General features: G+C 33.4%; 1 protein-coding gene and 1 long non-coding RNA gene across 2 annotated transcripts in view; both read left to right on the top strand.

The window, feature by feature from the left end:
- LOC143244345 (uncharacterized) overlaps positions 1-12835 on the top strand; it is a 35598-nt gene extending 22763 nt beyond the window's left edge. The window contains exon 2 of the long non-coding RNA XR_013025035.1: positions 11931-12835. This is a non-coding gene — a long non-coding RNA (uncharacterized LOC143244345). The remainder of the gene's footprint in view (positions 1-11930) is intronic.
- A 2598-nt stretch (positions 12836-15433) lies between these two features.
- On the top strand, positions 15434-18906 carry LOC143244344 (uncharacterized). Its single transcript, XM_076488845.1, has 2 exons — positions 15434-16191; positions 18103-18906. The coding sequence occupies exons 1-2, from the start codon at positions 16120-16122 to the stop codon at positions 18331-18333; spliced, it is 303 nt and encodes a 100-aa protein (XP_076344960.1). The 5' UTR covers positions 15434-16119; the 3' UTR covers positions 18334-18906.
- Positions 18907-21907: the final 3001 nt, after the last annotated feature.

Here is a 21907-nt window from a genome sequence, read left to right as displayed (position 1 = left end):
TTGTTGATATTTAAAGTATATGATTACTTTTCGATGCTAATGTATACAATTATTATAGTTTCAATGTTGATGATACAATAGAACTACAGTTCTTTTCAAATCAGACCGTTGGTTCCTTGCACCATTCGTTACATTAATTAAACGAGTTAAACTGTATTAAGTTTGGGAGCTTACAACAATCAAATCAATTAATGAATCGGCGCATTGAGGTAGCAAGGTACCTATAGAAGTAATTAAGATAAAGGAGACACTTGACTGGTGCGTTAAGGTCTTTGTGAGTCATTACAGGATCTTAGAGTTCCACGGCGGGAGTGAATATTTTATACTAGTTATAAAAACACACAAAAATGAAATATTTAGTTTTGCTAGTAAAGGTCTTCGTATTATTTGCACTAATAGCAACACATTAATGACACTTAGTTAAAGGTTTAAATTGCTCACACTCGGTGATGAAGTGAGTAATTATCTAGTCTCGTGGAAACCAGTCTCTCACGTGAGGTTCTAAAAGAAGGAAATGCTTAGAACTGAATCATGTAATAATGTCAACTGGTTTTGTTGCTCTTGGTTAAACAAGGTACAAGAATGACCTTTTAGAATAATGTGGCTGCTGCACGTAACACAATCATATTCCTGTTACACCCTTGTGCAAATTAATTGAAACAAATGGTTATTTTACAATATTTTCAGCATGGCGGCCAGTGTAGGCTCGCTGGACCCGCTGATTTCCTATAATAGTCATTTTTTCACACAGACGGCGTAATTAGCTGTGTTTTGCAGTACGGTCGATCTATTTTTGGGATGTATGACGAAATTTTGAGGAATATTACGCCATTCGAAATTGCATTAGACTTTCTTCAAAAATGAGGCTATTTGTTTTACTGCTAATCAGTCGTCTTTCAACCGTCATACACAATGGACGTGACTCCTAGAAAGCGTACAAAGATTGTGACACTGCACGAGCACACCGGCATGACTTACAGGGAAATCGCGGACGTTGTTGGTGTTAGTCTATCGACCGTCAGCCGTGTGATCAAGGCCAAGGTGAGTGCCGGATCTATCAGTCCGAAACGTAATGAAAGATGTGGCTGAAAAAGGAAAACAACGCCAAGAGACGACGCGTACGTGGTTAGTGAGTGTGTGAAAGATCAACGGAAAAGAAGTGACGCCATAAAAAGAGATTTGGAGGTCAAAGGAATAAAAGTCAGCTCTTCAACGGTTCGTCGTAGGCTTCTTGATGTCGGTCGAAGGGCAAGGAGACCAGTCAAAAAAACAACTTCTTATCAACTTAATGACGAAACAACGGTATCAATGGGGTCTGAAATACAAGAACTGGACGCAAGAACAGTGGAGAAAGGTGTTATTCAGTGACGAGACTCATTTCTTCGTATAGGGTCAAAGAAGTCTGCATGTTCGCAGATCTCCAGGTGAGAAACTTCGAGAATCTCACATCAATCAGTTCGTAAAACATCCCTTAAAGAACATGCTTTGGGGCTTTTTCAGCTACTATGGCGTCGGAGCCTTACATATCGTACAAGGCATAATGCGAGGACCACAGTACATCGAAGTTTTGCAGAAAATAGTCGTTCCAGAATTGAAAAAGAGATTTCCAGATAGATCTGGCATTTTTCAGAAAGATCTGGCTCCGTACCTCACATCGAAAATTGTGAAGAATTTTATGACTACAACGAGAATAAAGGTGCTGGACTGGCCTGGAAACTCTCCGGACTTAAATCCTATTGAAAATCTTTGGGCGATTTATAAAGAAAGACTTCAGGCAAAAGACTGTACTTCGAAAGATAAGCTAATTGAGGCCATAATTGAGGTGTGGTACCGCGATCCAAAAATTAGTAAAGATTGTAGTCAACTCGTGGACTCGATACTAAAGCGGATTAATGACCTGCTGAAAAATAAAGGCGGCTATATCATGTATTAATTTGTGAGTAATTTTTGGATTCTCAAAAATAAAACGCAAAAAATTGAAAAAATCGTAATTTTCCGTCTTGTTTCAATTAATTTGCACAAGGGTGTACATACGTGCAATGTGCAGTTATGTCCTGGCCTTCTGGTTGACCGAAAATCCATACAAAGGGCTGTCGGACAGTCATTGTGACTGACGTAGTTACAAACATACACGAATGTAATACAAGTATTTTCTTTCGGAGAATGAAATTGTCATGAATATTTGGTTATCTACTGTCTCTACTGAGGGGAATTTATCCCCTGATTTTAGAAATTTAAACCTAAAGATATACTGTTGTGTCATCGGAGGACATCATGAATATTAATACTAGAACCACAAGATATTCGAGAACAGGAATAATTTTTGATACAGATCAAACAATCCTACCTTAAACAATAGCCCACAGTTATTATTATATATATTTAGGCTAGTACTGAAATATAGCATTAATATATAAACTTTCGTTAATTTGTAAACAACTTGAAATTTAATAACCGTGTTTGTCCTTATGTTTTACCATTTTACTGTGAATCAAGATCAGTAGTTAACTGATATGAAAATAAACTTTTGTTGTAAACTGTGAGTGTTGCCTCATTTTAACACATTAATTACATATTTATCATCAACACATTATATTTCCGAAACTGTAAGTATATACATAGCAGCCTATAGGTGGTGCTTGTTTCATGAAAAATGTGATTATTTGGACAGAATCATGCATGGGCCTGGCATGGCCTAGCGCGTTAAGGCGTGCGCTTCGTAATCTGAGGGTCGCGGGTTCGCGCCCGAGTCGCGACAAACATGCTCGCCCTCCCAGCCGTGGGGGCGTTATAATGTTACGGTCAATCCCACTATTAGTTGGTAAAAGAGTAGCCCAAGAGTTGGCGGTGGGTGGTGATGACTAGCTGTCTTCCCTCTAGTCTTACACTGCTAAATTAGGGACGGCTAGCACAGATAGCCCTCGAGTTGCTTTGTGCGAAATTCCAAAACAAGAATCATGCATTAAAATATATTTACTGGTATATGATCTATAAAATGTAAATGTATCGTAAGGTTACAATTCAAGCGTTGCCCCGTTAAACAATTAGATCTAGATTCTAGGTCTAATGGCCCGACATAACATCATCGTTAGAGCGTTCAGTTCGTAATATGAGGGGAATGGATTCGAATCCCCGTCACATCAAACATGTTTGTCCTTTCAGCCGTGGTGGCGTTATAATGAGACGATTAATTCCAATATTCTTTGGTAAAGACTAGCCCAAGAGTTGGCGATGGGTGGTGAAACCCAGCTGTCTTCTCTCTAGTCTTAAACTATTAAATTAGAGACGACTAGCGTGAATAGCTCTCGTGTAGCTTTGGACGAAATTTCCCCAAACAAACAATAACACTAATATATCTGGTAAACGTTACTAAACAATTTAACAAATAAGTAGTTTCTCTTTAAGTATAGAACAATATCTACCCACATTAAATATTTCTAACCAAGTAAAGGTGGTTATATAGAACTTATGTGTGTTCAGTTTAACAGTTTTTGTACCAGTTCTTTAACTTCGACTGGATTATGAAAACTAATGCGTTTGACTAAGTGCACTCAGCCTGTTACAAGGCATTTAAACTTTGTGTGCTTTCAAAATTAAACACTGAAAATTAGGTAACTGAAAATATCTGGGTATTATGTGTCGGGTATATCCATAACTGTTTCTATGTAAAAAAGACTGATGAAACAGCAGCTAAATCTGTGGACAGAGCTGACATTTATCCTGTACTGACAGTTCATTTAAATCCTCAGTGAAGGCAGTGAACAAAATGTTTTCCTGCACACAAGAAACGTCACAGAATTCCATTTGCTCAAAAAAATAGAAAGTAACTTCCTGGAGTTTAAACCAATCATTACATCTGCCATTGAAGATGATGAAGGTTATGTTTTCATCCCAGTGTGTTTATTTCTGTGTGTGTTTCTCAGCACGATTTATAATAAACAGCTGAATGGATAAGGACGAAATTTGATATATTTTGGGTCAAGGCTACAGCCATATCCGTTAACATGGGGATAGATTTTTTATACTATTTTTGCTTTATAACTCAGTCCAAGGTGATCGAATTCTGGGCTATCTGTGCTCTGCCCACCACGGGTATCAAAACCCGGTTTTTAGCGTTGTAAGTCTGCAGACATACCGCTGAGCCACTGGGGGACATTGAGATTGGAAGAATATAATAATGTTTGTTCTGTAAATTGGTTTTGATTTAAAACTGAAAAATACAATTCCTACCGAGGCTGGAAAAAATATAATATTGCCAGAACTGTGATATAGAACTGAGAGAAAATATTGCTACTGAGGCCGTAAAGGGACAATAATGTTGGAATTGTAGTGTAGAACTGCTACACAGAAGATTTTTACTGAAAATGGAAAAACATAATATTGTTAAAGCTGAAATGTAAAACTGTTTGGTTTGTTGTGAAATTCGCGCAAAGTAACAAGTGGGCTATCTTTTCTAGCTGTCCCTAATGTAGCAGTGGAAGACTAGAGAGAAGGAAGCTAGTTATTACCCTCCACCGTCAACTCTTGGGCTACTCTTTTAACAGTGAATAGTGAAATTGACCATCACACTATATTACCTCAACGACTGAAAGGGTTAGCATGTTCGGTAAACGGGGATTCGAACCAGCAACCTTCAAATTGCGAGTCAAACGCCCTAACATGCCGAGCCATGTGTTGAACCAAAATACAAGAATGGTACTGAGATTGGAAGCATTGTAGTGAAGCACATAAGATGAAAAATAATATATATATAAATATTATTTGTAATATGAGAATTCTTACTTACAACCAAAGTAAAAAGACACTTCATAAAGAAATCTTAAAGTTACAATAGCTTTAGGGATAGAATCCAAACACATCTCATTACCCAGGCTGCAGAGGAGCCATTAAATCAGACAAGTAAATGTTCAACAATTATTTTCAGGATATGCAGGAAGGACTTGAGGGTGTGTGAAGAAACTAACAATAGTTGCTTGACAGAAATAGATAATATAATTAAAGCAAGAATCTTTGGGTTCATTGAGTTCAACTGGTTTCTATAAGTAACCAGACCTGCTAATGCAGTGCTGGAAAACAATATTGTTATTGTGACTAAATGAGGTTAATTATGTGAGGACTACTGGAGGGTCACGAAGTGTTGCAAAAGCCGCGCAAGATCGTTATGTTTGTTAACTCGTTCCGCTAGAGCTGTTAGAGATGTGCACCGTTGAAATCAATCAATCTTTGGCCCATGTTGCGTTGTTACGGTTGCGCGGCCTTTTATAATTAAATGTTTTAAATATTTCAGATTATGAAAGAACTACGTACTTGATGAAGAAAAGTTCTTATTTTGTAACAGAATTCTCCTACTGCGTTTACGATCTGCCATAGAACCAGTTTCAAACGCAAAACAAATCTAAGCAATCAAAGATTTTATAGCATACCCACATCACGCTATCTGCTGTGTCCATTGATTTTTAGCATTGTCAATGTGAAGACTTATCCTGTTTCACTGGGAGGCAGTCAATCCGAGAAAAGTATATCTTATTAAAAATGTTTCGTTTTATGAGGAAATTTTATGAAAGAATGAAAGAAATAACAATAGAAAAAGAGGACTTATTTTGTCGACCAAATGAAAGTAACAGTTTAAAGATGTAATTTTTTTCATGTTGATATTCTATTCATGCATTATTTTATTGTATCATGTCGAATAAATTGCATTGAATAAAATCCCTTTGAAACTTCGTGTAGAAACGACAACTGTCAAAAAATGCTCACATCGGTAGAGGTCTCTTATTGCGCTCAGTAAAATGACAAGAAACAGTGGAATCCAGCTGGAAAATCTACACAACTACTAAGCGAACTTGGGCGCTTTATATTGTGCTGCATGCACCCATTGCTTAAAAACCAAAACATTTTTGCCAACTGCGCAACAGTTGAATTGTTTCAACGTGCACCTGCTAGTTATTATATAAACATCTGTTAGTTAAACATGAACATAATTTTAAAATAATCGTAGTAAAGATGGTACTTGACTAACATTTAGCACCTTATTGGAACAAAATAACTCTAAAACCAACTAATTCAAAATCTCAGCAATAATTTAAAATATATACAGCAGTTATAACAAAGTTGAAAATTTCGGACATTAAACTTGTTGACAGTATCATCTCGTCTATGTAAGTTATATCCATAGTAAGTCGTGGCAACTTCTCTTGTCTCCAGTTAAAACGACAAAAACCTTTTATTTATGACAATTTATATAGAAAACATACCTAATTTTTACTAAAAGTCTGCTGCGAAAAGTTACATAAGGGATTGAAAATGCTAAGTAATAATTACTTGTACAACATGTAATAAATGGTAGAAAATTACAACAAATTCTTATACTTCTAAAATACGATGAAATACCTAAATAATTGTAAATATGTAAACGGTCCTGATTAACGAGCGTTTTTCATAATGAATCTTTTCGCCTGTGAAACATAACATTGATCTTTTCTTTAAGTAGATTCAACTTTGTTCATAAATTTAATAGTGCAGTGTCGAATGTTTTTTACAGCAATCATTAAAAGTAATAGTTGTTGACCATATTTGCATGACATGCTAATTGTTATATTATGATATTTTGTCAAAGAAAAGAAAATAACAGATGAAAAAATTATGAAAAAGTTAAAAAGTATTGTTTCAATGGGCGATTCCTATAAAAATATACTATGATAAAACAGATTGGCCAAGGGTGAGTTTAAATGTAATATGTACACCACGAGCTTTTTCTACATTTAAAACTTAAAGAAAAGTGTGTTAAATTCTATATGGTAGACACTCTTTGGTTTGAGATTCTGAACTTGAGTTGTTCAGAAGACTGAATCCAAAGAATAAGCACTTAACCTTTTGTGTTTGTTTTGTTTGTTTGTTTTGTTGATTTCGCACAAAGCTACTCGAGGGCTATCTGTGCTAGCCGTCCCTAATTTAGCAGTGTAAGACTAGAGGGAAGGCAGCTAGTCATCACCACCCACCGCCAACTCTTGGGCTACTCTTTACCAACGAATAGTGGGATTGACCGTCACATTATACACCCCCACGGCTGGGAGGGCGAGCATGTTTAGCGCGACGCGGGCGCGAACCCGCGACCCTCGAATTACGAGTCGCACGCCTTAATCCACCTGGCCATGCCGGGCCAACATTTTGTGAAAAGTTGCAAAAGAATGATATAGTGATTTAAATATAAATTTGTACTAAGTTGTAAAATATTAGAGATAAAAAGATCATTTCTGGAGCAAAATATTAATTAATAAGCGGGTATTACTTTAAGTATATTACTTCAATAATCATTTAACTGTTTTTTTGTATGCTGGTATTTTGTTTATTTTTGTTTTACGTTCATTAGGTTTTAAAAACTTTCCAACTAAAAAGTATGACATTAAGCTGATCACTTTGTAAATTTTACATCCCAATTTCTTTCCTTCGCTCCCCGCTAGTACAGCGGTATATTTACGGATATACAACGCTAAAATCAGGGGTTCGATTCCCCTCGGTGTGCTCAGCAAGTACCCGATGTAAACATCTCAGTAGAAATGAGAAATTTACTAGCTCAAACTGAAATTTACCAGTTTATTTATTTTATTCGCATAATGACTTCATTATTACATATTGCAAATGTATACATATTTTATTCATTGCAATGAATTTTTTTCCGTATATTACCTTTCACTTAAATAGCTATACTCATTCAGTGCTGCCCTCCATAAACAAAAATGTTTTTTTACGCATACCACAAGTGTCCTACCGCTCCTCCATTAGAAATAATTCATTGCAATGAGTCTTTTATGCAAATTACCAGACAAAAACCCTCCACCAATAATAGTGCCACATATTCTTGTCACACATACGACTCCCTCCATTCAATTCTACTATTTCGTTTTTGGCAGAGTTCTTGTTTAGATGGTTGATTTTTTTTGGTGTGCTTTCTAATTATAACTTGTATAGTTATACTATTGAAATGGTATTTTTTTATTAATCGCTTTTATTATTGTTAATTCATTGTCCAATCTTTGTTGTTTTCCTGTTTGTTTGTTTTTCGCACGTTTGTATTCTTCTATAAAACAATTTGTTCGATTCACTATTTACCACGAATGTCGAGGTTAATGTTACCAATTTGAGTATCACACCTCTTACAAAACACTTTTTCATTCGTAACAGGTGGTGTCACCTGTCGTTGGATTTATCTAAGATTATTTAGCAAGAGATAGGTACTGTATGGGCCAACTACCTCCACCTTCTCCTGAACCATACCTCGCTTCCCCAAAAACATGTCAAACCTGTTCGGTTTAACGGAGATTTTGATTACATTTTTCTAACCCTCAATTTTGCCGTACATTCTTATGTCCCATCTATGGAATCAGCTAGCCCTTAATGACATATTAAGACATGATTTCTCAGGTTTGTGGTGTTTAATATGTTTCCCCGATTTTTTATGATCCCTGTCATCCTTATCATTGCCAGCATGTCTTTCCTTTCATGGGTTACCAATCACATTGCTTTTCTCAATTTTTGGCACTCCATGATTTTCTGCAGTGTTTACATCACAGCAGGTTTTTACACACTCGTCTTAACTTTACTACATTCTGAAGGTATTTATCTATAATACATCATCTTTCCCAGGCTATGTATGCACCAAAATCTAGAGGGTTCATTTAGTGACGGCTTCATCTGTCATCCTTGATTCTTGACTTACAAACGTGGTTTCTCTGTTGTTGGGATCTTTTTGGTTTCACTGTGGCCTTATCCCAGGGTAGTTTGCCACCAATTTATTTCGGAGAATTACATCTTGCCCCTCTCTTTAGTGGTATGTATCAACCATGTTCCTGACACTTTGATATCACGTGAGGAATTATTTACCATTTATACCTTTGTAAGTTATTTGTTGTAGTAAAACCATGACAAGTCCCTGTTCCCATTTCCTGTTTTAGTCCTCATCAATGCTTACCTGTTCTTTCTTCCAGAGGTTCTGTATTTCATCATTTTATTTCATGTAGATTGGCACAACGTTAAGAGTATCGGTGACTACTCACTGAAATGTGGTTTGGTGGAAGCTTGATTGTGAGAATTTGTTCCCCTGTGATGATCTTTTGTCACAGATGAGTGGGATTCTATCAGATGGATCTCTACTACAATCTCTTTCCCCACTTCCTTTGTCAAAGGTATCCATTTCCTTCTCTCAGCCTCAGGACCCTATTACCGACAGGCCATTGAACCTACGACTTATCTTAGTTTTATTCCACGCTGTTTGTTTTCTCCACCAAAAATAAAGACTGGCGGCCTGTCATAGATTTGTTTGATCTCAATCAACTTCTCAGTCTCCCTCGTTTCATCATGAAATTGTTTCTAACTCTCAAGTCGGTTTTTACTCCAGGTATATGAATGACCAAGACGGATGTCGCGAATACTTTCTTACTTATTCAAGTAGCTTTGCAGTCATTACTATATCTTTCGTATGCCCATCAAGGGATGAGTTATCAATCTTACAAGCTCCCCTTCAGGATTTGTTTGGCCCTGTATATTTTTGTTAAACATTTTGATCTTTTTCTCATCATTGTCATGCTCTAAACAGGAGTCTACCCATCATACACTTCAGTTGCTCCAGGAGACGACAGCTCGAGTGGGCTGGTTAATGAAATTTAACTTCCGATGTGCTATGCTTTTGGGGATGTTGTCTTCCTTGGCTACCATGGCCCCATTTAGTCAGGCTCATTTGTGAGCTTTTCATAATTAGTAGACTCGTGCATGGGATTTTATGCAGGATCTTACTACCCTTCCTCCTGCTGTAGTCAAATAACTACTTTGGTGGTTGTTCAGGATCAACACATCGGCAGGAGGCTTTAAAGTGTTGTTTTGCAGCTGAAGAGACTTATTGTATCAACACTCTGCAGCTTCAAGCTGTATGTCACACTTCAGATCATTTTCTCCATTTAGCCAGACATTGTCTGGTCATGATTCATTCCAGCAACTCCACAGTGGTTACATTAGTAAATCACCAACGTAGCACCCATTCCTAATCCTACATTAAAGTATACAGAAACAAAAGGATTGAGACATCAAAGTGCATGTTACACCTTAAATTGGGATCTCTCATCTTACTTCCATGTAGATGTCAGTTGCCAATAGCCAGGTTTTGGATTTAGGGTGTAATCAATCAGTATGTGTCCTCATACATGTTTTCTGGATGTCTGTATTTCTTGAGATGAAGACAGTATGCTCCTCATCCTATCCCTGCATGGATTTCAGTTCCCAGTATCATGGGATGTAGTTGCCTTGCTGAGTGTGGCCTGTCGTGCCCTAACCACTTTACTCTTGGGAGCAGTTCCATATTTTTCTCACACACCACTTGGACGTGATCCTCTGTTTTTCATCCATGTGTACCATACCTTTCTGGGATGGACGAAGACTATAATTTGTTCAGACGTGGTGCAGTTTCTCACATTAGTTCTTTGAACCTTATTCTCTTGTGTCCAGGTACGTCCTGTGCACCAGTCCCTTCACCTCTTGAATGTGGGATTATAGCTATTTATGTGAATGCAGGTATGATTTTCATATACTAAAGATCTATTTACGATATACACCTACACATTCCACTTTTCCTTCTCGTTGAAAACCGATGATTTCAATTTCTGGCAAAATCCCAAGTGATAGTCTGGTTGAATTGAATAGAGAAAATCGAATGTGTAACCAGAGTATGTGACACTCTCACCGGTTGAGGGTTGACTCTTGATAATTTTCAAGAACACACACTAGTTGTTTTTTTTTAGTTTTGACAAATCTAGCCATCTCCAATTTAACAGTGTGATACCAGAGGGGAGGCAGCTAGTCATCACCACTTACTGCCAACTCTTTGGCTACTCTTTTACCAATGAATAGTGAGATTAACCATCATATAATAACGCCCCATGATTGAAAGGGTGAGCATCTTCGGTGTGATTGGGATTTGAACCTGCAAACCTTAGATTACAAGTCAGACCCTTAACCACCAGAGTCATTCCCATTGGAGGGGAGGCAAAAAACTTTTGTTATGCATGAAAAAATGTTTTGTATATAAAGGGCAACAATGGATAACAATAGCTATTTTTATGGAAGGAGGTAAGTATGGCATGGAAATACATTTTGTGTACAGAAAATTATTACTTTCATAATATTATTACACTATGTGTAATGTAGAGAAAAATTGTATGTGCTGGTTAACCAGTCTGTAGAATGATATTCTTCATGTATTGATAATGTGACTTAAATCAAGAAATATAGAAATGTTCAATATTAGCAACATCTTCCCAGTTTCTGACCTACCAAGGAATAAAGAAAATAGAGTTACAAGTGGGCAGATTGATCCATTTCACACGAATATAGCTACTTCATTTTACATCAACAAAAGTTTGTGTTAAAAAATAACTATTTTAATCCCAGCAAAAATAGTTGCATAATTCAGAAAGTTAAAATTTTGAAACTGAATAATTGCACAATTTGATTAAAAGAAAGTATTTGACAAATTATGAAAAATAAAATAACAGTGTAGAAAGACATCATTGTGTTGTGAAATTTTAAAGTACATTTGATCACACACAAATTTACAAGATTGTAACAGCTGAAAATTCTTTCAAAAAGTTACTGATGTTATTTTAAAAAGCAGTGCTTACATGTGTCAATATAAGCTGCTGTTTGTTTTTTATTGATACTTTATAGTAGTCTTCATATAATGAAATATTTAATAACGTATGATGTTGTATTTCCTGTATAATAAGATGAGCATACAGTTTTATCACCTTACAAATACTTTAAATAGGTGATATTTCATTGTTCATTTGTTTTTTAAAGCACAATACTTTTATCACCAGAATCTGGTAACGTCTTTACGTGCCAGTATATTACAGATTTTAATGATATTTCTTTTAATGTTTCAGTGATTCAGCAGCTGGAAATAAAGCCACAGAAACCGGGACTGGGTTGAAAGTTGCTGTTAAGCAGATTTATCTAACGTAGCAACCTAATACAGAAGAGTTAATCACTAAACTTTTAGTACTGCGTGAAGTGAAACATCCAAACATAGTGAACTACTTGCACGGTTATCTTGTAGGAGTCGAACTCTGTGTCGGTGTTCTTAGTGTTACATATCTCTTCATTCTATATTATTTTTAATTCTATTGTTATAAAGTGTACATTAACATACTGTCTTTATTAAATTAAGTACAAAAATGTCGAGTAACACTTGATGTTTAAGAATAATTTTAAATATCAATCTCACAGGTCTATGTTTTAAAATTTGTGGTTATAAATAATACATTATAATTTTACTGTGACTATAGGTTGTAGCCACATTTGATTTTCATACGATAATTACTAATTTATTCTATATATGTATGACTTAGAAATAACTTCATACTTAAATGTAAGGTATAATGTACTATAAATGACTTAGTGTCAATTGTATAATGTTCTATAAATGATTTAGTATCAGTTGTACATTGTATCTATATCTCAATCACTGTCAGTAGTATAATGTCCTATAAAATGATTAAGTGTCAGTTATATAATATTGTATAAATGATTAAGTGTCAGTTATATAATGTTCTATTTATGATTTAGTGTCAGTTGTATAATATACTATAAATGATTTTACTTAGGTGTAAATTGTTACTATGAATGATAAAATGCCAGTTGTATTATGTACCTATGAATACTTTAGTGTCAGTTGTATAACGTATCTATAAATGATTGTCACTTGTAAAAAATATCTATAAATGAATTAGTGTCAGTTGTATAATGTACCTAAGTATCTCTTGTATAATGATCTATAAATAATTTAATTTCAGTCATACATTTTATCTATATATGAATTAGTTACAGTTGTATAATGTATAATATACCAATAAATGATTTACTGACAATTGTATAATGTATGTATAAATGAATTAGTGTCATTTGTATAATGTACTAGAGATGATTTGTCAGTTTTACAATTTACTATAAATTATTTAGTGTCAATTGTATAATCTTTAAATAATTTAGTGTGAGTTGTATAATGTGCTATAAATGATTTATAAAAAGATGTATAAAGTAACTATGAATGATTTAGTGTCAGTGGTATAATGTACTGATGAATGATTTAATGTAAGTTTATAATGGATCTAAAAAGGATTTAGTGTTGTATGTACAATGTACTAAAATGATTTAAAATGAGTTATATAATGCAATTATGAATGATTTAGTGTCAGTTGTACAATGTACCCATGAGTGAGTTATTGTCAGCTGTATAATTTATTTATAAGTGAATTAGTATAAATTGTATAATGAACCAATAAGTGACTAAGTGTCAGTTCTTTAATGTACCAATTAATGACCTTATGTCAGTTGTATAACGTGTCTATAAATTATTTACTCAGATTATAATGTACTATAAATGATTTATTGTCTATTTTATGTATGTATATATATATGAATGACTATCAGTTATATAATGTACCAATAAATGATTTACTGTCAGTTGTGTACTGCACTAAAAGTGATTTAGTGTCAGGTGTATAATTTCCTAGAAATAATTTGGGATCAGTTGTGTAAGGTGCTATAAATGACTTAGAGTAAGATGTAAAAAGTAACTATGAATGATTTAGTGTCAGTGGTATAATGTACCAATGAATGATTTAGTGTCTGTTTATAATGAATGTATAAACGATTTAGTCTGTCAGTTGTATAATGTCCTATAAATTATTTGTTTTCAATTGTGTAATTTATCTATAAATGATTTAGAACTATTTAGATAATGCAGTTATAAATGATTTTGCCAGTGGCATAATGTACCTTGAATGATTTAGTGGCAGTTGTACAATATACCTATAAATGATTTATTGTTAGCTCTACAATACATGTATAAAAGAATTAGTGTCAGTTGTACCATTTTGTATAAATGAATTACTTTAAGTTGTGTAATACATGTATAAATGATTTAGTGTGAGTTATATATTGTGCTATAAATGATTTGTTCTCAGTTGTATTGTGTAATCTATCTATAAACAAATTAGTATTATGTTTATAATGTACCTGTCAAGTCTAAGTGTCAGTTGTTTAATGTACTGATGAATGATTTAGTGTGAGTTGTATAATGTGTTATAAATGGTTTATTTTCAGTTTATAATGTACATATAAATGACTTAGTGTCTTATGTACAATGTACTGCAAGTGATTTAGTGTCAGTTGTATACTGTACTTATAAATGATTTATTGTCATCGGTATAATATATTTACAAATAAATTAGTGTCGTCTGTACAATGTTCTGCAATTTCTTTAGTGACAATTGTATTATAATGTGCTATAAATGATTTTTGTCAGTTTAATAAACCAATTAATGATTTTGTGTCAGATTTAGTGTCACTTGTATAATACACCGATGAATGATTTGTATCACTTGCATTATGTACTATAAATGATTTAATGTCAGTAATATAAAATATCTATAAATGACTTAGTATCATTTGTATAATGTGTTATGAATAATTTACCTTCAGTCGTATAATGTACCTATAAATGATTTAGTGCCATCTATACAGTGTACCTATAAATGATTTAGTGTTACTTGTATAATGCACATATAAATGATATAATGTCGTTTCTATAACGTATTGTAAATGATTTACACTCAATTATATAATGCAATTATGAATGATTTAGGGTCAGTTGTATAAAGTACTATAAATGATTTAGATAATGCAGTTATAAATGATTTTGTCAGTGGTATAATGTACCTTGAATGATTTAGTGGCAGTTGTACAATATACCTGTAATGATTCAGTGTTAGTTGTATAATACACCTTTTAAATGATTTACTGTCAGCTGTGTAATGTATGCATGAATGAATTAGTATCAGTTGTATAATGTACCCATAAATGACTAAGTGTCAGTTGTTTAATGAACCAATTACTGATTTAGTGACAGTTTTACAATTTACTGCCAATCATTTAGTGTCACTTGTGTATATAAATGATTGAATGCCAGTTGTATATGTGCTGGTGTTTTAGTGTTAGTTTTACAATTTACTGCCGATGATTCGGTGACATTGTTTTAATGTATATATAAATGATGTAGAGTTATTAGTGTAATATACAGTAATTTATTTTGAATCAGTTTCATAATGTAACTATAAATGGCTTGTATCAGTTCCATAATGTATTATGAATGATTAATTGTCAGATGTATAATGTATCTATAAATAATTTTGTGTAAGTTGCATAATGTACAATGAATGATTTAGTGTTAGCTTTATAATGTACCTATAAATGATTTAGTGTCGTTTATACAGTGTACAACAAATGATTGTGTTAGTTATTGATACATATCTGAATAATATAGTGTGATTTGTATAATGTATTATAAATTATTTAAATCGGTTATATAAAGCAATTATGAATGATTTAGTGTTAGTTGTATAATGTAGTATAAGTGATTTAGAATCAGTTATATAATGTATTATATATGATTTAGAATCAGTTGAATAATGTATTTATAAATGAATTAGAATCGGTTGTATAATGTACCATTAATCATTTAGAGTTAGTTGTATAATATACCTATATTTGATTTATTGTCAGCTGCATAATGTATGCATAAATGAATCAGTGTCAGTTGTTTAATGTACCAATTAATGATTTTAATGCCAGTTTTACAATTTACTGACAATGATTTAATGTGGGTTTTGAAACACACTGTCAATCATTTAGTGTCATTTGTGTAATATATATACTCTTCAAAAAAATAAACGCAAAAGGCAAAATATGAGACAAATTGTTAACAAGTTTATTCCGGGTAGTTCTGTATGACATGTGTGAAACTTTGCACATCCACTGCTGAACATCCAAAGTCTGCAAAGGCGAAGTCCACGTTCACTAGTTGAAGTTTAACGTCACTCAACGTCAATAACGAGTATGACCCCCGTGAGCATCAATAACTGCTTGGCATCTCCTGTCCATGGAAGCAATGAGATGACGAATCACATCCTGTGGAATGGCTGTCCACTCAGCCTGCAAAGCTGCTGCAAGCTGAGGTAGAGTCTGCGGTTGAGGTTGTCGCAGACGTCGGTCCAACTCGTCCCCAAGTGTTCGATGGGGTTTAAATCTGATGATCTGGAGGGCCGGGGAAGAACGTTGATGTTGTGGTGTCTCAAGAAGACAGTGGTGAGTCGGGCTGTGTGAGGACGGGCGTTGTCATATTGAGAAACGTCATTGACGTTCAACATGATGGGTTGCACATGGGGCCTAAGAATCTCATCGACGGTTGCGTACGGTCTGATCGGAAATCCTACGCAGCCCTGGTATGGTTGAAGTAGTAAACGTCGCAGTGGTGGTCCTATCCCGAAGGTGACGTAACCGGATGTAGCGATCTTGTGCGGGCGTGGTCACACGAGGTCTGCCAGATCGTGGACGGTCACAAGTTGATCCATGTCGTTGGTGACGATTCCATAGCCTTGTGATGAAGCTTGGGTGGACATTCACAGCTCTGACAACATCTGATCGAAATTCGCCTGCTTCCAAGCGACCAATGGCATTGTTGCGTTGTGCTTTAGTCAGTCTTGGCGTAACTGTATTGCGTGTCGGTGGCTTAACACTGAGCTATGGAAACCGAGAACCCGTCACTTTTATAGGGATTTTGCACATGTTGCACTTGTAGAACATGCAGATCTCTCAAACAAATTTATTGTACACGAATGCATTTTGGCGAAAAATCCGATGTTTTCCCCCGTTTTCAAAGTGCACAACTTTTATTGTCATTTTGGTCTGACAATCAGTGCCTTAGCACGTGTAACATCACATACTCTGAGCTTATAACGTTGTTACATATATTTCTTTTTAAAATAGCAAAAATATCCCTTTTGCGTTTCTTTTTTTGAAGAGTATATAAATTATTAAGTGTCAGTTGTATAATGTACAAGAAATGACTCATTTTCAGTTGTATAATGTATCTATAAATAATTTAGTGTCAGTTTTATAATGCAATTATGAATCATTGTGTCAGTTGTATAATGTACCATGAATCATTTAATGTTAGTTGTATAAATGATTAACTGTATGTTGCATAATTTATCTATAAATGGTTTAGTGTCAGTTGTATAATGTGCTATAACTGATTTATTCTCAGTTGTATAGCGTATCTATCAATGATTTAGTCCCAGTTGTATAATGTGCAAAAATAACTCGTTTTCAGCTGTATGGTGTATTCTATAAATGATTTAGTGTTACTTATACACGTATAAATGATTTGTATCAGTTGCATAATGTACTGTGAAAAGATTTAGAATCAGTTTTATAATGTAATTATTAATGATTTAGTGTCAGTTGTATAATGTATATATAAATGACATAAAGTTATTTCTCTAACGTACTACAAAAGATTTTGAATCAGCTTTATAATGTAAATATGAATCATTTGTATCAGTTGAATAATATACTGTGAATGATTTGTTGTCAGATGTATAATATATCTATAAATGATTTATTGTAAATTGCATAATGTACCATGAATGATTTAGTGTTAGCTTTAATTAATTTTGTAACAGTACTTTGTTACAAAATGTTACTACGAGATCAATATTTTGAAGGTTTATAACTCATAACTTTCCTGATTTTTGACTTATCAAATTATTCGGCTCAGCGATAAGACTAAGGGCTGATAACACTACAAATTGGGTTTCGTTACTTTCAGTTAGAAAAGTACAGATATCTATCTGTTTGGGTAGTTTTTTGCTTGACAACAACAACACTTTAATAGATTACAGTTAGTGATACATTTGCTGAGTTTGGACATTTTATGTAAGTATCTATTCATACATGTAATGTTCTCAGATGTATATGGTATAAATATATAATTAGAACATGAAGGTCAAGTCCATGTATGTAAAGTCAGCGTGTTACACATATTGGTCAATTGCTTTTGCAATGTTTGGGAAGATTATGCAACAAACATTATCTACTTCTGCAATGGGATACAAAAGTTATTTTGAGTTTGTAAGCATATTTACACTCTATTAATATTTTTATGTTTTATGAAGGTTGAATTAATATATATCTATATTTGTTATTTTTGTGTAGGAATTAAACTCACTATTCACTAGTACAGGCACAGATAGCCTAGCTGCTTTGTACCGTAAAACACCAAATCAACCAACCAACCAGCCAACCACTAGTACTAGTGAAATGGAGAACCTAGAGAGACGGGCTTGTTTACAGTTTAGATTTCTCTACTTTCACCCTCAGCCACTAACATATAAGGAAACTTTCAAGCTAAAGAAAGAGGCAATAACAAGCTATTTAATTATGTAGTGTGAAAAAGGAGAAAGTCTTTTAATATAATTAAATTCTTTTAACATTTTTGCAGATGATTTTACAATAAACATTTTTTGGGGATATATTAAGAGTCAAATATTCTCGTTCTAATGAAGATAAGTCTGATCATTTTTCTTTTATTTGTTCTTCTCATAGCCACGATCAAAAGTACTTTGAAGGGTTCACTTGGCTTAAGTTTGTATTGCTTGAATTGTGACAAAGGATTTGCATAATTAAATGATAATCATTGCTCTACCAATTATATTGTCTATTACTCTAACATTTCTACAAAAGGTCAATATCTACAGATTTCGATAGATTTTTTACATCGGTAGGTTGTTATAACAGGTATAAATTATCAATAAAAATCAAAGCCTATCATCTCAGGTTTTATCAATATAAATATTATTTCAAAAAGAACCCCATAAAACAATGTTTTCAGAGAATTATTGGTGTGAAATAATAAAATATGAAGGTTGTAAAATTTACGTCATAGAACCAAATCATTTGTATTTTCTTCAGTTTAGGGATGATACAGATCTTTCACAAAAATATAATTTTGACACTAATAAAGGAAGATATGAAATTTATTACTAAGTTGTCTATGATTTTGACGGTAAGGACACAATTTTTAAAGGATATAAAGCTTGTTTGTTTGATGTTAAGCACAAAACTACACTAAGCCAAATATTATTGTCGGTGGAGACATGATACCTCAACATCAAGATCATTAACAGTCTCAGTTTTATTGCTGTAGCTTCAGCTCTGTTCTTAAAAACCTTTGGCTTACTAAAATTAAAGAAGAAATATTTCCCATATTCGTTACACTGAAGAACCAAAGATAATTGCTAGGGACTCATACCAAACATCAAACTTATTTATAAGACATCATGACAACAGTACTTCGAAAGAAAGTTCTGGAATGACATCGATAGTAACGAGAGGAAAGTTACATCTTTGCCTTCCAAAAATGGATTTACAGGAAATATTTTGACATCTGACCTCAATCGATAACAATTTTTTCTTCATTTTTATTCACATATGCCGTTGTGATATCGATATATTCCGATAGTACTTTATCTAAAGTTTTTATTCACATATCCGTTCTGATAACAATATATTCCGATAGTACTTTATCTAAAGTTTTTATTCACATATCCGTTCTGATAACAACATATTCCGATAGTACTTTATCTAAAGTTTTTATTCACATATCCGTTCTGATAAAAACATATTCCGATAGTACTTTATCTAAAGTTTTTATTCACATATCCGTTCTGATAACAACATATTCCGATAGTACTTTATCTAAAGTTTTTATTCACATATCCGTTCTGATAACAACATATTCCGATAGTACTTTATCTAAAGTTTTTTATTCACATATCCGTTCTGATAACAACATATTCCGATAGTACTTTATCTAAAGTTTTTATTCACATATCCGTTCTGATAACAACATATTCCGATAGTACTTTATCTAAAGTTTTTATTCACATATCCGTTCTGATAACAACATATTCCGATAGTACTTTATCTAAAGTTTTTATTCACATATCCGTTCTGATAACAACATATTCCGATAGTACTTTATCTAAAGTTTTTATTCACATATCCGTTCTGATAACAACATATTCCGATAGTACTTTATCTAAAGTTTTTATTCACATATCCGTTCTGATAACAACATATTCCGATAGTACTTTATCTAAAGTTTTTATTCACATATCCGTTCTGATAACAATATATTCCGATAGTACTTTATCTAAAGTTTTTATTCACATATCCGTTCTGATAACAACATATTCCGATAGTACTTTATCTAAAGTTTTTATTCACATATCCGTTCTGATAACAACATATTCCGATAGTACTTTATCTAAAGTTTTTATTCACATATCCGTTCTGATAAAAACATATTCCGATAGTACTTTATCTAAAGTTTTTATTCACATATCCGTTCTGATAACAACATATTCCGATAGTACTTTATCTAAAGTTTTTTTTATTCACATATCCGTTCTGATAACAACATATTCCGATAGTACTTTATCTAAAGTTTTTATTTATTCACATATCCGTATCTGAGTTTTTATTCACATACAACAATATTCCGATAGTACTTTATCTAAAGTTTTTATTCACATATCCGTTCTGATAACAACATATTCCGATAGTACTTTATCTAAAGTTTTTATTCACATATCCGTTCTGATAACAACATATTCCGATAGTACTTTATCTAAAGTTTTTATTCACATATCCGTTCTGATAACAACATATTCCGATAGTTTTTATTCACATACTTCTATCATATTCCGATAGTAAAGTTTTTATTCACATATCCGTTCTGATAACAACATATTCCGATAGTACTTTATCTAAAGTTTTTATTCACATATCCGTTCTGATAACAACATATTCCGATAGTACTTTATCTAAAGTTTTTATTCACATATCCGTTCTGATAACAACATATTCCGATAGTACTTTATCTAAAGTTTTTATTCACATATCCGTTCTGATAACAACATATTCCGATAGTACTTTATCTAAAGTTTTTATTCACATATCCGTTCTGATAACAATATATTCCGATAGTACTTTATCTAAAGTTTTTATTCACATATCCGTTCTGATAACAACATATTCCGATAGTACTTTATCTAAAATTTTTATTCACATATCCGTTCTGATAAAAACCTATTCCGATAGTACTTTATCTAAAGTTTTTATTCACATATCCGTTCTGATAACAACATATTCCGATAGTACTTTATCTAAAGTTTTTATTCACATATCCGTTCTGATAACAACATATTCCGATAGTACTTTATATAAAGTTTTTATTCACATATCCGTTCTGATAGCAACATATTCCGATAGTACTTTATCTAATTCAAGGACAAGATGTTTTTCAACGTATGATAATTCTCCCTTATATACACCAACGTTGTTTTCACGTAAGGTTATATAAATAAATGAGTAACTCTAGCCCTTCATTATACACCACTCTGATCCTCAACCATGGATATAACACATACAGATCAGTCAGTATACGGTGGATAGATTTATTAGGGAATCAAAAGGAATTAACAATAATTATACCGTGAATGGTGCAGAAAAACAAATTCTTAACTTAAGGGTAGATGTATTCTGTACGGAACGAAACTTTGTCTATACGTTTAGTGAGTGTTACTATCATGGATGTCACCCAGTTGATGTATGTAGCATTTGTTAAAGAGTATTGTACATTAATGCGTGTTCCAACCAAGATTATTTCTGATGTTGCCCTTGTCAATTATGTAGTTATTTCTCCCCGGTGAAAGCGCAAACATGAATATTTTTCTCAGAGTAACTAAACAAATATCTTTATAGCTGACTCACCACTTCTCACGCTTGACTGAAATTGCACAACACATTTGAAAGTTAGGTCTGCCTGTATTGTGATATAATATCGTTTATATATCAGTTTGAACAAACGATCCATCTCTAGGATAGTTTCTTGTAGATGTTACGGATGAACTTGATGAAGATCGCATCTCATTGTGGGTCGATGGTGGACTGGAAA

The sequence above is a fragment of the Tachypleus tridentatus genome, chromosome 2 (assembly GCF_004210375.1).
Source record: "Tachypleus tridentatus isolate NWPU-2018 chromosome 2, ASM421037v1, whole genome shotgun sequence".
NCBI lineage: Eukaryota > Metazoa > Arthropoda > Merostomata > Xiphosura > Limulidae > Tachypleus > Tachypleus tridentatus.
This window is presented reverse-complemented; position numbering and strand designations above follow the sequence as displayed.

Bases quoted from the DNA above. Each gene is read 5' to 3' on its own strand.
- LOC143244344 (XM_076488845.1), top strand. From the start codon at position 16,120: ATGGGGTTTAAATCTGATGATCTGGAGGGCCGGGGAAGAACGTTGATG. The intron at 16,192-18,102 runs GTGAGTCGGGCT...ATTTTTGTGTAG, and splicing joins GGTGTCTCAAGAAGACAGTG to GAATTAAACTCACTATTCAC.